This window comes from Bactrocera dorsalis, chromosome 2 (genome assembly GCF_023373825.1).
Source record: "Bactrocera dorsalis isolate Fly_Bdor chromosome 2, ASM2337382v1, whole genome shotgun sequence".
Lineage (NCBI taxonomy): Eukaryota > Metazoa > Arthropoda > Insecta > Diptera > Tephritidae > Bactrocera > Bactrocera dorsalis.
Genome location: NC_064304.1, coordinates 39839406 through 39856185, shown reverse-complemented (window position 1 = coordinate 39856185; position 16780 = coordinate 39839406). Strand labels below are relative to the sequence as shown.

General features: G+C 34.4%; 3 protein-coding genes across 3 annotated transcripts in view; all 3 read right to left on the bottom strand.

Moving 5' to 3' along the window:
• The window catches only part of LOC105224592 (uncharacterized), a 229400-nt gene that overhangs the window by 189548 nt on the left and 23072 nt on the right, over positions 1-16780 (bottom strand). The window lies entirely within an intron of this gene.
• On the bottom strand, positions 6098-9120 carry LOC105224585 (aldo-keto reductase family 1 member A1). Its single transcript, XM_011202713.3, has 6 exons — positions 8499-9120; positions 8265-8445; positions 7206-7393; positions 6871-6987; positions 6421-6803; positions 6098-6190 (listed from the first exon to the last, which is right to left on the bottom strand). The coding sequence occupies exons 1-6, from the start codon at positions 8568-8570 to the stop codon at positions 6160-6162; spliced, it is 972 nt and encodes a 323-aa protein (XP_011201015.1). The 5' UTR covers positions 8571-9120; the 3' UTR covers positions 6098-6159.
• Positions 10308-12070, bottom strand: LOC105224584 (aldo-keto reductase family 1 member C1). The gene is made up of 6 exons (XM_011202712.3): positions 11828-12070; positions 11482-11662; positions 11243-11430; positions 11065-11181; positions 10617-11002; positions 10308-10457 (listed from the first exon to the last, which is right to left on the bottom strand). The coding sequence occupies exons 1-6, from the start codon at positions 11897-11899 to the stop codon at positions 10421-10423; spliced, it is 981 nt and encodes a 326-aa protein (XP_011201014.1). The 5' UTR covers positions 11900-12070; the 3' UTR covers positions 10308-10420.

The window sequence follows — 16780 nt, the reverse complement described above, 5'->3', positions numbered from 1 at the left end:
AACTTCAATTTGAAAATAATGACCTTTTTTGTTGCGCCACTTCTCTGAGCGGTATGTTATAGCTGAGCTGTCTTATATGAAAATCTTGAGCTGTTTGCTCTTCTATCTCCAGATAGAACTTTAACTAAATTGATTTGAATAATAAAAAGTTAAAAACGTTGTGACAAAAAAGCACCCAGAAATTGTAATAAAACGCAAAATATTTAATTATTCATCAATATATATTTTGTCGCCTTCAAAGTAAACCTCAAACCAGATGTAATACACTTATGCCAGTGATTTTTCCAAAGTGTTTCGAGAAACAATTTTCAAAAGCATTTTTTGGCTGATTCAGCGAATTTTGTTTTATCTCTTCAATCGACTGAAAACGAAGCCGCAATTTCAGTTTGGGGAACAAGAACAAATTACACGGCGCCAAATCTGGTGAATACGGTGGTTAATCGATGGTATACATTGCGATTTTTTGGCTTTGAATTCGGTCATCATCAATGAAATGTTTCTCCGTTTTCGACGGATGTTCTGAAACGCTTCAATATGGCCAAAGTGAATTCCTTATTGACCCTCTTTCCTTCCGGATAAATTCATTATGCACCAAACAAGGAATATCGAAAAAGAAACAATGAACATAACCTTGATTTTTGAGCGGCTTTGGCGTGGTTTTTTTTTGGTTTCGGCTCATTTTTTCCCTTCATTCCAATGATTGTTGACTTGTTTGCATATCAAACTAACAAACCCATATCTCATCTGTAATTATAATGATCTCCATGAATGTGGGATAGGAATTCGCACGATCAAGCATGTGTAAAGAGACGTGTTTACTACATTTCTTTTGAAAAAAATCAGCTTTATCGGGACGAGTCGAGCAAGAATGAGTTTCAAACCCAAAATATCCACGAAAATCATTCGAACGGCCGCGCGAATGATATCGAGCTTTCTTGTCATCTCTTTAACACTTGCCTGACGATTTTTAAGCACCATACCTTTCTCTTTTTCAATATTTTTATTTTTCAATATTTTTAGCGGCAAGTCTTCAACGATCTCTTGACCATCTTTGAAGGCTTTGTACTACTCGTTTGTGTTTTTGATAAAACTGGATCGCCGTAAGCCTTTTCGAACATTCGTAACGATTCCGCACACGAAATTTGATTAGAAATACAAAATTTGAGACAAATTCTTTGTCCAATATTTTAATCCATTGTAAAAATCGCAAAGCACTAATGAGGTGTACCGACTTAAGCAGCTACTGTTAATAATCTGGTTGACAGATAGCACTCATATTTGGCATACTAAGGACAGTCCTGCCAACTTAGCAAAATACATTTTTTTGAAATATCATTTACCCGTGGAATTTAAATAACAATTTTTGTCACAATTTATATACAAAAACTAAATTTTCCATGTAATTTCAGCATAAAAAAAATGTATTAGGAAAAATAAAAGTAATAATAAGAAAATAGTTTTAATAAAATATTTGTACAAATTTTACATCAATCCTTTAGACATCTATTATTAATATCCTGTCTATCCAAGATTAAAAGCCTTCTTATATTATTGTCAAGTTAGATAATATTATATTTAATAAGTTCACCCTAATGTTTATTCTAATTGGCTTCATGCTTTTGATTAATCATGCAATATTGAAGCAATTAAAGTAAGTTTGCAAGCAATTTGTGTTTTTTTAAGTTCTAAGGTGTGAATAATTTATGCCATTTCAGCCAGTGAGCTGGTAAGGGCAAAAATCAATTATAGGCATTTTAAAATTTCATTGTTTTTTGTTCTTCTTACATAAACTTCTCTGGGGACGTGAACATCTGTCTGAAACGGAAGTCATTTATAAGTAAATATGACACCCTTACGGTAAAGAGATTGAGCTGAACTTAATTGTTGATAGCCGTTTTGTAATTTAATGAATCTTTTTATAGAAAAACATTTAATATTAAGTAATTTAAATATATGAATATTACTAACAATAATAACATTTTAACCTCTTAATTAGATAGTTAGTTTTTCCAATGCGAGTGAGGAAAGTACTCGGAGACTGTCGAATGCATCAAATCAAAACTTAAGCTCTAGCTTCACAGTTGGATTATCTGATAAACCATGTAAGAACATTTTATATTTTGCAACCTTTTTGACAAATAATTTACTTTTAATTTTGTGGTAAATAAGTTTGCCTGTTTTTCGTTCGCTAATTTTTTATATGATATTTTTTAATATATTTTGTAACACAAATATTCCCAAATAATAGTTTTTAATATATTTTGTAACACAATTACTCCCAAATAATAATGTCAGTTGTTAGGGCACTCGACTGGCCAAACCTAACCTAAAAACTAATTGAACTGTTTGTCAAACTACCCTACCAGTAATTGACTTCGAACTTTTGTCGGTGCCTTCGTATATAGTCTCACATACGTACAAATATAAATATTTATGTGCGTGTGTATGAATATAAAATAATGGGATAATTAAACAATTTGCATAAGGATGAGCTTGAGTGCATCAAAAGTTTGAAACTGAAGCTTTCTATTTATGAAAAAATAACAGCTGTCGTTGAGTCAACTAAATCAATTTCACACATTTTCCCAATCAAATTTTATCACAAAAAAAGCGAGTAATACATAGCTTGAGATATTGACAGATGTTCCCAAGTTCGCGTATTCTGACTTTTTGAGACCATTGATTTTTTAAAAGGTTATTGATTAATTTGTGCACATTTTCCAAAACCACTATCATACTATGTATAAAGTGATAGAACTAAGCACCAAATATAGAACTGTATTCCACAGAGGATTGCTATAAGAAGGGGCACCCGTGTGACTAAAGTTTTGAAAAGGTGGGCCGCGCTCTCTAATAGGTTTAATATACACATCTCATAAGCCCTTAAAGCCAAAATAACTGAATTCCCTCAAGACAAATTTTATATAAACCCCCACCGAAAGTGAGAAAAAAAAATCAAATCAAAGCCCGCTAACTCCCCACTTAACGGTACTGTTAAAAACTATTAAAAGCGCGATAGATTACTAACCAAAAACTTCAGAAGCATGAAATTTTACCTTTCTAAAAGCCAGTGTCAAAATTGGACGATGAGCGCGGCACCGCCCTCTTTTAGGTGAAATCACATCAATTCTCACCACAGTCGGTTCTACGCATCGGAATTGACCCGGATTTTATTCGCCCAAGGGCTATTTTTTCGACACTCTAGCCCCATTTGGATCAGTGAGTATTGAAAAAGTGAAGTGAAATCACATATTTCGGGACCCGCTTGGCCAAATCGACTAAACTTAGTAGGTGGCATGTTTTCCATATTTATATGTTAGAGTGTGAAAATGGGCGAACTACAACCACGCATACTACTTCTCATGTAACACAATTTTAAATTCCTTTGATTATTTCACTTTCCAGTATAAAAATCAAGAACCAACCAAAGAATCCGAATAAAATTTTGCACGAATAGTGCCTTTGAAGTATGTCACCTTATGACTAAAAATTGTCGCAAATCGAACCAAACTGTTCAAGTCCCTAGGTACCAAATATGCGGACGTTTTTCGAGTTTTTTCTTTTAAGTAGAGGGTAGCATCAAAAGCCGGAACTTCAATCCGCTAAACCGAACCTACTCCCAACAGAGACTTCAAAACGCTCTGAACACGTCGGACAATTCGGGTTAATGTTATGCTGGAATCTGTACAAAGCACACATGTCCATTTAGTACCTATTTGAGTTAGGTGGAAATCCAGGTCCCAATGTCGTCTGTCTATCCACGAATGGATGTTCGGTATCAGTCTGTTGGTCCACTGTTCTTTAAGTGAAGTTTGCCACCGCTGCTGCCAAATTGTTAAGCTTTTGACTCACTCTTCTCTTTTGACTTCTGTTGACGGCTCTGATAAATTGTATACCCGCTCGTATTCGTCACCCTAGAAGTTAATGGGCATCATACTGGCTAAAACACTGTTAACTCTTAGTGTCTTATTTGTCTGGCATATGCTTAAATGCCTAGCGCCTGGATCCATTTTGGAGCTGCATATAATACAATATAAGCGATTTCATTATCTTTGCGAGTAAAATCGCGGGATGGAACGCATGAAGCCTTTTTTTAGTTTAGGATTTTATTCGCTTTACCAGCAGTGTATTCTAGGTGATCCTTAAATTTGAGCCATGAGTCGATTATTACTTTCACGATACCGTGATTGTGGCTGTGAATGAATCTCATACTCCGCTATGATGAGAGATATAAGTACTTTCCTTCACAAGACTTCTGTCTTTGCTCAGCCGGTTGTAAACTCATTGAGGACAACCATTGACGCAGTCAGTTTATGCACTCATAGCATAACATTTAATTTAAGTAGGTGTTTCTAGGTGTTTCAAGGTGTTAAGCCATTGCTACCACAATAAGGTCGTCTGCGTATCCAATTAATTTAACGTCTTTTGGTTGGTGTCTCCTTAGCATATTTTTGAACGTGTTTATGTGCCTTAATATTTATGATTTAGTACTAATGCTGTATTTTGACAAAGTTGAATACTAAATTTGATTTAAACCGCTACCGAGATATAAAATCTCATCTAAGAAACGGATACAATTTCATCGGGTTGATGTCATAGTTTCAGTACTGAAATACATTAGTTTCACATATATCTCCTTAGATATTTCTAATAGTTTTTAAGATAACTACATTAAACACAAGTGAATCTAGATCCACTCTTAAACATTCCCAAATCACATGTTCATCTCTCCCATTATACAGGGTCAAATATTCTGTGGTATGTTTACAATAAGAACTGACTTAGAAAATGAACAGCTGGAAGTTAAGTATTCCAGAATATGACAGAAAACTATTTCTATGTGTGTTAAAATTTTTGCAAAAAGTTGACGTTTCTTTCCTCCCCCATGTTTACTTACTCACACGCTTAATTATTTAGCCCAGATGGCAAAAAAATTTCCAGCGCCCACAAGAACATATTTACGCACTCCTTGGGACAATATGTTATATTTGTATTGCTAAAATAAACAAATGTGCCATATTCTTTGGTGAAACATTTGTTACTTCTGTTTAAAAAGCAACTTAGAGCTTCACGTTTTCATTCACAAATATTTAGCTTTGTTTATATCACAAATTTATAACTGTTTCATAGCAAATTGTATTCTATAATACTTCTATATAAGATGACTGGAGAAATTAATTTATTCTATATAAAATAAATGGTGCCTACTAACTACATATCGTCACCTGAAATGCAAAATAACGTATCATCAAAAAATTCGAAATTGAGTGTCTTATTGATTACGCTTCACTACTTCAAATTATATACATAATATTAAATATGTTCAACATTTTCTGGTTCTGCGGTCATATATAAACCAGTTTTAACCAATATTAATATTTTGTTTCACTCATGTTCCATTTTATTCCGTGTTTCATTCATGCCACTGTAAATTTCTGAAAATGTTGTTACGTTAATTTGCATTTCAGGTGACGATATATTCTTATAGTAAAATCAATAATTAGCTTGCGCTACTTTTTGAAGTTATCATATACCTAAGAGTTTCAAACAGTACCATTATATGGGTGAAGGCGTGGTTACTAACTGATTTCGCACTGTACTTTGAGGTAGTTTATACCAGAGAATGTAAAGACAGAGGGTGTAAAGACATTCTTTACATTCTCTGGTATATACCTATTATTTCGAGGTTTCATATTCATCTCAACCTCATATTTAATAGGGAATTTTTATGACCATTCGAAAGAATATTCTTGGCGTTTATTTTTTGAAGATCATCTCTTTCAAATGTTGACGCGGTTACGTCTCAGATGGTTCATCCATTGAATCCAAATTTCGCTGACTCGTTCGAGCATTTCAACTAGTGAATGACATACGTTATATTTTGCTCCAAAGCCTGAATCGAAGCGGGATTGTCTGCATGTCTGAGAAGTGGCACCGTCTTGTTGAAACCAAATGTCGTCCGTTAACCGAAGCGCATGAAACACATTCTTTACAGATCGTGAATTTTCGAAATGAAAATGATCTGTAAAAAAACAGGCTTTTGAAAAAAGCACCTCTACTTGGATCACCCGTTATATTAATTTGCAAATATCACAATTGTTAAACAAATTATTAAGTATAATTTATTTGATATTATTTTATACCCAATGTACATTTTATCTAGAAAGGATACTGAGGATGATTTTCTATGCTGAAAAGAAGTACAAAAAGAGTATTGGGAACAATTTAACACAATAAACGGAATATAACACGTTACTACAGGGTGCGTCATCAAATTTATTTCACAGCCAAACTATACGCTGGTATTCCTTGGGCCAACGACGAGCTCAGGAAATATTCAAACCGAAATCACAACTTCAAATCTACACAACATCAGCATATCGACCTAAAAGATAGCGCACCCTTTATGAATTGACTCACCCATTCAAAAAGCCAAAGTCTACAGTACGTATGTTTCTATCTAACGCATCCAGTTTTCTTATATCATGACTCCCGATGGAAAACTCAAATATGCCCATAATTTCATGCATACGACCGGAGTTGTGCATTCGCAATAAAGCCGAGACATGCTTCTCTAAAATCCAACGCATAAGTATTTGGGATTCGGTCTTGTTATATTTTTTAGCGATTTCTTTCACTTCGGGCACTTCCAGCAAGCTCGGCAAACGCGTGCGTTTAGTCATAAAATAATTGGAAGACAGCATATCATGCGTACCGAGTGAGGCAAATGATGTTATTGTAATATTATGTAACTGACAAAATTTCAGTAATTCGGGTTGTTGTAGATATATGTGATATTCGATCTGTAACATGAATATAACCATACAAGCAATATTAAATACGTAGAGTTTTTCGAGTGAAGGGGCACACCTGTAGAACAGCAGGTGGAATACTGCAATTACATAGTATATTGGTGATTTGATTTTGGTTGAAATTAGCCAAACCAATTGACTTTGTCAAACCTTTTATGACCAGATCTTCCATTTGCTGCAAGTAACATCAAAAGTTATTATGCATTAGATTAACATAAATTGAAAAGCAATTTTTATGTGAAGATATTTTGTAAAATATAAAGTTTTTCTTTTTTTCAAACAGTTGACAATATATATAGAGGCGAAGACCCTATCGTCTCGGTTCAAAAGCTTGTTGTATAAATTCAATGGATCGTTGTTATCTTATAGAAATAAAGTATGTACGTACATTACCTTCCAAACAAGTATATGGTCCGTATTATCCAAGCAAACTAAGCCATCCTTTTGCCGTTTTATCACTTCGAAACTCTCGTCATGCATTAATGTAACGGGCAACTGTATTAGATATAGATCAATATAATCCAGTTGTAAGTTATGCAACGATTGTAGCATTGCAGTCTCAACAAATTCGGGTTTATTAGCTTAGTCCATAAAGTTATGGTGAACGTAAAAAAGGAAAAGAACGAAAAATAAATTTAAATTCAAATTATAAATTATTCACTGAAGGTCTATAACACCTTTCAGTGTTAGATTTTAAAGAAAATAATATCTAGAGACGTGAAGGTATGTTTTTACACCCGTCCGTCTGTCAGTATCTACGCGAACTCAATTTTTGAGATATCGATCTGATCATTTTCTTCGCAAGACGCTACTCATTTCACGGAACCGCCTATAGCGGACCACTATAGTATATAGGGGCCAAACAACGGAGCGATTCTATAAAGGCATTTTTATGATGGTAGCAATTGTTCAAATCGATTCAGCATAGCATGTATATATAGCTGAAATAGAAACTGACTGGTCAAAATCCAGTTCTTTAAGGAAGTATTTGTATTTGTTATTTTTCGCAAGCCGTGTCGGCGTTCTTATGACGAGGGGTGAAATGAAATAGTCTTATATCGGTATTCTGCTTAAGACGATTGTCTCATGTCTCTAATTGTCACAATCTTCATTTAGTAACTCTGTTAGTCAGGAGTTTTATTTTGATATTCTGGCAGATACAGTATACTACTATATAGTATACTACTCTTCTGTATCTGCCAGAAAACCAAAATGAGACCCCTGACTAACAGAATCACTAAATAACTATTGTGACAATTAGAGACATGAGACAATCGTCTCACGCAGAATACCGATATTAATATCGTCCCGTAAGCATTACGAGCACGCCGGATAGTTTCAACAATGAATTATCGTTATAGCTATAACTAACTACTGAGACATTTTCAACGAACGACAACCTACTGTGATCTAATATTCGTCATGGTAAACGCGTATTCAGTTCATGTATACCTGTAGGAGGAAGCTTTGTGGTAATAAATAAATCTGATCGCTCCACTTTGCCTTCATCCATGAGTTTTTTCAACACTTTTCCCAATAGTCTTTCGTTTAAATTGAAAACCGATGTATCTATGTGACGAAACCCAACATATAACGCCTCCTTTATGACGAAATCCAAATCCTCGATATCAAGCTGAAAATGTATATGAATATTTATTTTCAGAATTGTAAATTTTTAACACTAACATTCCACGTGTTAACTCCGATTGATGGCATTTTGTTGCCATCATTTAACGTTAAGGAAAACGGCACAGTCATCTATTGAATAAAGCAAATGAGCACTTTTGAAATAAATTAATGCCAAAATACGCTGTCGATGAGCTTCACTCAATTCAAATTTAAAATTGCTTAATAATTTGCTGTTTTTTTTTTGTTTGAAAGATATTGTTTTTCTTTTGTTTATAAAATCGTCGTAGAATGTCGAAAAACGACGTTCCGTTTTTTAAAATGGTGTGTTCAAAAAATGAAATAAATTTTCACCTTAGAGGCTGAAGCGTATTTTATATTTTTTCATATTACGATATTTAAACAAATACTTTTGAAAAATGATTAGAAAGAGTAAAGAAATGCAATTTTGATACAAGAACGTGGATCTTTTAGTTTGCATATCAGCTATATGCCATAGTGGTTCGATCCCAACAATCCGTTGCTTGGAAGATAAATCATGCTAAATTTCATGAAGCTATCTCGTTAAATAAAAAGTTTTTCATGCAAGAACTGGGTTTTGATTGGTCTGCTTGTATGGCAGCTATATCCTATAATAGTCTGATATGAAAAATTTCTTGATCTAACTTTATTTATTCTATAACTGAATATTTTTGTTTCAGTTTCGTTGCTATTCTACAGAACAAAATTGTGTCCAGTGAAAAAAATGTCCAGTGCTCGAGTACAGAATGAATAATGAAAGATTTAATCATTTGATGAATACTACTTTGAAATTTAATAACGGGCGATCCAAGTAGAGGTACTTTTTCAATTGCCTTTCTTGACAGAGCACGCGTGAGTCGTTTCAAGCTGCCATGTTTTTTTTTTCAATATTTTCTGGCATTTAATCGCAGAAAGACTTCCTTCTGAGAAACGTCTACAAATCGTTCAACTTTATTACGAATATTCACGTCCTGTAAAGAGTATATTTCACACGCTTCGCCAGTTTATAATCAATATAATCGGTGTACAGAGCGTACTATTCGCAGCCCCCATCTTGAGACCTAGCATTCATTATTGGATGACATTCCACCAAATAGACCACGTTCAGCACGCAGTGAAGAAAATATAGCAGCCGAAGCTGACATTGTACACGAAGACCGTGGAGGGTCGATTCGGCGCCGTTCACAGCAATTCGGACTGACATATGGAACTACTTGGCGCATTTTACGGCGCGATCGTAATATAATATAAAAGCGTACAAAGTACAGCTTCTGCAAAAACTGTAGCCGTTCGACCTTCCCACGCGACAACGCTTCGCTCTATGAGCTCTTGAAAAATTCCAAGAAGTTCCGACTTTTTCGAGCCAAATTTTGTTCAGGAATGAGGCAAATTTGTCTCATTTGAGACAAAGAGCAACTTGAAGAGATTCAAAAGCTGCCTTTTCATACAGAAAAAACGACGGTTTGGTGAGGTGATCAGATAATTTCACGTTATGGGCCAGACGATCGACCATCAATATCGTGTGATATCACACGGATAGACTTTTTCCTGTGGGGATATACACAGTATATACGCACAAATCCCGCTTCGATTCAGGCCTTGGAGCGAAACATCACGCTTGTCATTCGCCAGTTACCAATCGAAATGCTCGAATGAGTTATTGGCCAACGTTTAAAAAACATAATTCCAAAAAATAAATGCCAAAGAATGTTCTTTCGAATGATAATAAACATTCCCCATTTAATTAAAAGTTTCTGTGTGTTTTCTTTAAAAAATTAGGGAATCTCAAAATGGATCAGCCTTTATTTTAATACAATATTTAAATAATATTCTATGCTGCTGAGATAAAAATTTATACTTTATTATATTGAAATTTTAAGATAAAATTTATTCAATAAAGATATGTAAACCATACAAATGCACTATATGAGAACATGTGTAATTTTGGTTCTTGAAATGAATTACGTAGTAAATGGATAATTTGGATGCTTTTCGATACTGTAAAAACAAAAAAAAATCTTAAAAATATACCAATTTTCCAATAATCAAAATGATTTGGAAACGAGTTTAAAAATGTTTTTTTTTTTTTAATTTTATCTTTATCAGTCATGTTCTTTTGCAACTCGTTTTCTGCACAACCAAGTATGTAATATTTACCCTTTATACTGCGAGAAGTCCACAAAACGCCTATTCCTATCCAAAGCATTAAGCTTCTCCATTTCCTCTTTGGTAAGTGAAAAGTCGAAAATATCAATATTCGAGCGTATTCTTTCATTGTTTGAACTTTTCACGGTCAATGCCATTTTCTTATCAATGATCCAACGAAATGCTACCTGCGCCGGTGTTTTTTTGTGTGCTGCAGCGATTTCACGTAATTCGGGTAGATCCAAAATAGGAATTTCGTCTTTATCTAGCACAGATACTCTTTGGGATTTGTCAGGCTTATTTACAGCGCCTAAAGCTGCATAGGTTAATAAGGTGATGTTGGCACTTCTGCAATAGTCTATAAGTTCGGGTTGTTGCAAATATACATGATATTCAATCTGTAAGTAGAGATTTCAATAACATTATAAGCGGAAGAGATTTTTTGGCGCTTTCAGTGTACTTGCAAAACGTGTGGTATCATTTTTCTGGTTTCTACAATATGTTGTATTTGGTCGACATTAAAATTTCCTAAACCAATGGATTTGGTCAAACCGGTACTCATCAATTCTTCCATGATCTAAAAGGATTTAAATGATCACAAATTTTCGAACATAAGTTTTCAGTCATCGAATACCGACCCCCCATATGGCCACATGATCGGTTGCTTCGTCTAATAAGGCATTGCCAGCGCTGTCTCGCTTAAAAACTTCTTCATTTTCCATTTTAATAGCAAATGGCGCTTCCACTAAATACAGATCAACATAATCTAGTTGTAGTTTCTTTAAAGACTCTTTCAGCGTGTCTTCAACTTCATGGGGCCTGTTGTCTGCAAAAGAATCGTTTACATATATTTTTTTTGCTCAAACTGCTAACTTACTTGAAACAGGTAGATTAGTCACAATAAAAAGTTCCTCTCGTCTAATTTTATTTCCCTTTAACCAAGCGGTCAAGACATCTCCAACATCACTCTGATTATTATAGGACGGCGAAGTTTCAAACAGACGATAACCGGCTTCGATGGCATCATTTAAAATCACGCTAACGTCATCTCTCTTCACCTAGATGAAAATCAGGTATTAAAATTTATACATACATATATATGTTCTCGAGACGTTAGTTTAACAATATTATTTCAGAAGAGAGAAGGAAAACTGTTGGAACACGCTTTAATCTTACATCTATTTCATACTTATATTACATAACTTATTATGTTTTCAACAAACCTGATATAATCTCAAGCCAAATGCCGGCATATCGGGGCCGTTGGACAAACGCAAAAATTTATTGAACGCCATAATTGTGAAAAAATTCTTAAAAGCCTGTGTAAGACGTCAATCCTTGATACCTTTAACTGCTTTTGTTTCTTTTTTCCCTATTGTAAAATAATGACAAGAGCAAAAATCGACAATTTTTTCGAAACCAAATGAGAATGTCCCAATAGTTACAAAAAAAAAAATAAATAAATAAAAATATTCAAAATTTTCAAGAAAACTGAACACGTGAAATATTAAATAAATCGAATATATACAAGTATATTATAATATATTTGGTGATTTATTTGTATATAATACTGAAATAAGATCCCAATCTGAAATAATATAGAGATTTTGCCTGACTTTCAGGTTAGAACAGAGCCGCCAGTAGTTTTTATTGCTTACGGATGAATATCATAGAAAAAGTCTTGTGTATCCAGAATCGACCCCGACATAGCAAATATATGTCCAGCATGCAACGAGTCCCAACATGACTCTAATGACCTCTTTGTATTCCCAGCAAACCCCACTCATCTAACACCCTTCTCCCTATGATGCGACCCCGTCGATTTTTCCTCGGCCTACCGTTAGATGACCTCGATGACAACCAGCCTAAACCTTGCCACCCTAGCGTGGATTATAAAACCGTATCAACAACAACAACAGCAACTTTTGGAACATTAAAGACTTGCACTCTAATACCATTTCTTTAACGTTCGATCATGAAAGCAATTTTTTTAAAAATGTTCCACGACAATCAGCTCTTCGTAACCGAAACGTCTTCCAATCATAATGCCCCTGTATATATTATGCTCGACTATAAAAATGTTCTACCTAAACAATTGACATGTTTAAAAATTAAAAATATTGGGAGTGACAGCAACATAAATTGCTCTCTCGCACCGATTTTTTACTATTTTCTATTTATATACATTTTTATAATTTTTATAACTTTTGTATATTTTGTGTAAGGCATGCCCTGCTGTAACACGAAAAATATTAACCACAATGTCAACTATTTTCGTCCAAATTATCGGATAAAAGCATTAACGGAAAAATTCTACGCCCGCCATGAGTCATTTGATTGCGATCCGAAGCTCTTAAACTCGCCAAAAGTGAATCACTACATGGATTTGATTAGCAAACAACGTTCCAATGCTTTAAAAAATCGATCGCTGGCACCGATTACGGAGAATCAAAAATATGGTTGGTTAATACATTTGGTAGATACACCGGACGAAATTGATAGCAGCTTACTGTATTACGGACGGAAAGTTGATTCTCAGATCCAGCTCATGGCTGTCATTGAGGCAGAAACGAAGCGAAATAGTGGCGAATGGTATCGCTAAATAATGTGAAATATTGAGAAAAACTCCTGGAGAATTTGCAAAATGTTTCAACAAATAAAATGGTGAAAAATAAATATGTATGTATGTATATAGGTATATCTTTATATCTTGTAAAGAGATACATATCGACATATTTATATATACATATCGCTCATTTGCTGCAAGACCGGCATAAATCAAAAAACGTGATTTTTGAGTTAATGCTGCAGAATTGTTCGTTATATCATACTTCATGTTGAGTGAAAAATTCATATGAATACCTCTTATATGCTCCGCTTGAGAAGAGGTGTAAGGTTGGAGTCACCATGTAAGGTTGTAGTCAGTTGAAAACTTTTAACGCGTTTTCTGGAAAATCGATTTTATTGACTTATGCCGATCTTGCAGCAAATGAGCGATATATAGATATTTATTTATGTATATATATTGTAGATGCATATAAATATATAGAAATATATGTATGTGTGTGCATACAAGTAAAAGATTTCTTTTTTTCTTCAAACAATTAGAGCACGTTTTATTTTTGAATGAAATTATAGCTTTTCCTTGGGCATCATCCAGAGTAATCTAAACTGTCTATCAATAGAAATGACAAGATTTTCATTACTCATGGCCATGTTTGTTTCGCATTGTGTTCAGTAAAGTTTACTATTTTATCTTGTCACGTTTCACTTTGGTATAACGCTTGGAAATTGTCCAAGATTATTACGAAAATTCACGTTCTTCGGTGACTACAGTCACAGATAAGATCCATTTATGGTTTAATGGCTTCATCAAAAAAAAAAATGGCTATTGAGATGAGTCAAATTCTCTTGTGGGTCAGGAAATGCAATTATATTCCCAATAATTGAATGTTTGGTGCAGATTATGGTATGGATGGTACTTTGAGCCATAATTATTTCGAAGTGAGGCAGAAAATGCCGTTACCATCAATATAACACGATGTTGACAGTTTTTTTTAGTGAAATCGATCCGAACGATCTCAATTTTCAACAAGATGGTGCCCCGTTTCAAGTCTAAACATGGATACAATGAGTGCAAATTTTGGGGACTCGTTAATTTCGAGAAATGTTCCAGCGGTTTATGTTAATCAACCAGCACTAATTATCGCGGAGATTCCAGCCAAAGTTCTGCAGCGGGTTATCGAAAATTAGCGACAGTAGGTGCAAATATGCAAACAGAGCCGTTCTGATCATTTGGCCAAAATCTTGTTCAAATCATAAATGAAACAAGTAAGGAAGGGCTAAGTTCGGGTGTCACCGAACATTTTATACTCTCGCATGATAAAGTGATAATCAAGATTTCATTATCCGCCATTTACATATTTTTTTATTTTGCTGTAAAATTAATTATAATTAAATTCTGAGAGATTTACCGATATTTTCGGTGAAAAATTAGGTTAGGTTAGGTTAGGCACTGAGTTCTTCGTGTTCGATATCAGGGACCTTGAAGTTGTGAAGTTATAGTCCGATCACGACAATTTTTCCACAAGGGATACCTCAGCTCAAATACCGTATTTGTGTAAAGTTGTATTCCGCTATCATCATTGGTTCCTAATGTGTATATTATAAAGAGGAGGCATCAGATGGAATTCAAAACAGCGTTATATTGGAAGAAGGCGTGGTTGTGAACCGATTTCACCCATATTTCGTACATGTCATCAGGGTGTTAAGAAAATATTATATACCAAATTTCATTGAAATCGGTAGAGTAGTTCCTGAGATATGGTTTTTGGTCCATAAGTAGGCGACGCCACGCTCATTTTCAATTTAAAAAAAAAAAGCCTGGGTGCAGCTTCCTTCTGCCATTTCTTCCGTACAATTTTGTGTTTCTGACGTTTTTTGTTAGTCGGTTAAAGCACTTTTAGTGATTTTCAACATAACCTTAGTATGGGAGGTGGGCGTGGTTATTATCCGATTTCTTCCATTTTTGAACTGTATATGGAAATACCTGAAGGAAACGATTCTGTAGAGTTTGATTGACATAGCTATCGTATATAGCGGGGCCACGCCCACTTTTCCAAAAAAATTACGTCCAAATATGCCCCTCCCTAATGCAATACTTTGTGCCAAATTTCACTTTAATATCTTTATTTATGGCTTAGTTATGACACTTTATAGGTTTTCGGTTTCCGCCATTTTGTGGTCGTGGCAGAGGGCCGATTTTGCCCATCTTCGAACTTAACCTTCTTATGGAGCCAAGAAATACGTGCACCAAGTTTCATCATGATATCTCAATTTTTACTCAAGTTACAGCCTGCACGGACGGACGGATGGACATACAGACATCCGGATTTCAAATCAACTCGTTACCCTGATCACTTTGATATATACATATAACCCTATATCTGACTCTTTTAGTTTTAGAACTTACAAACAACCGTTATGTGAAAAAAACTATAATACTCTCTTTAGCAACTTTGTTGCGAGAGTATAAAAAAATTATCTGAATAAAAAACAGAACCAATTTCGCCCAAATATGAGAGTTTTATTTCATTTTAACATCACGTCGCTTCTCTTAGTATGTATTGTAACGGTCCTTTTACACTCTGCTCATGTGAAGCTTCGGGGTCTATAAAATAGGCATTTATTTGCTTTATCTATAAGAGGGTTTAGGAATATATTCGAAATAAAGCATGTTTATGGCAAATGTTGCACGGTTGTATTGTACTAATAGTTATATCTTAAGCGTATATTGTTACAAGACTATTAGAAAGTATATACCCATACTTATGTATACTAGGTCAACGCTAATAGATATTTAGAACCGCATTTGTTACTTTATTCTTTAATAATCTCTTGTTCAAAGGATAAGCATGCCACTAATGAGTTCGCAAATAGGTTTGTTGTTGGTTGTTTCACTCTTCTTAATATAAAGTTTGGAGCAAAGGAAAGACATTCGTAATGTCACAGTATTCTTATGCACCTTCTTGCATCCCATGAAATGTCTAATGTAGCTAAGTGCTTCTTGCTATTTAAAACTCTTACTATACATAATAGTTGTAAATATTGTTTATTGTTTATAAAACAAGACTAGATTAGTACTGTAAACAGAGTTGCATTAAAATAAATCGTAAGCCGATTGTGAGAATTTATTTAGCTATTAAGGAAATGCACATTCATTTGCTATATCTGAGCACAATATCTTTGTTTTCAAATACGTTGATGTTCTTCTTTCGAATATATGTACCTAACAATGAATGTTTTTAGTTCCTAATCTACTTACCTATATTTGTCGCAAATGAGCTACTTCTTTAACTGTTCAGAATGTTTGACAATGGATTAAAAGGAGGCGCATGCGCATGCTAATTTGTTCTCTATTTGCTAATAATGCTTATGGTAAAAGAGTCGCACAAATTACTGCATTCACCATGAGAATAGGTTTATTTCCCGATGCTCCTCATTTCAAAAAGGTTTGCCGGTCACTCTTCCTATTGCTGACTGGGTGGAGATCTGGTATACTTGCAGGTAAATTAAGAATCACATTATTTTTTTTTTAATTTTTACAATTTTTAATCGCATTTTGTAATGATAAATGTACTAACTACTAGTCTTCGGCCGGACCTACTTTCTTGCCT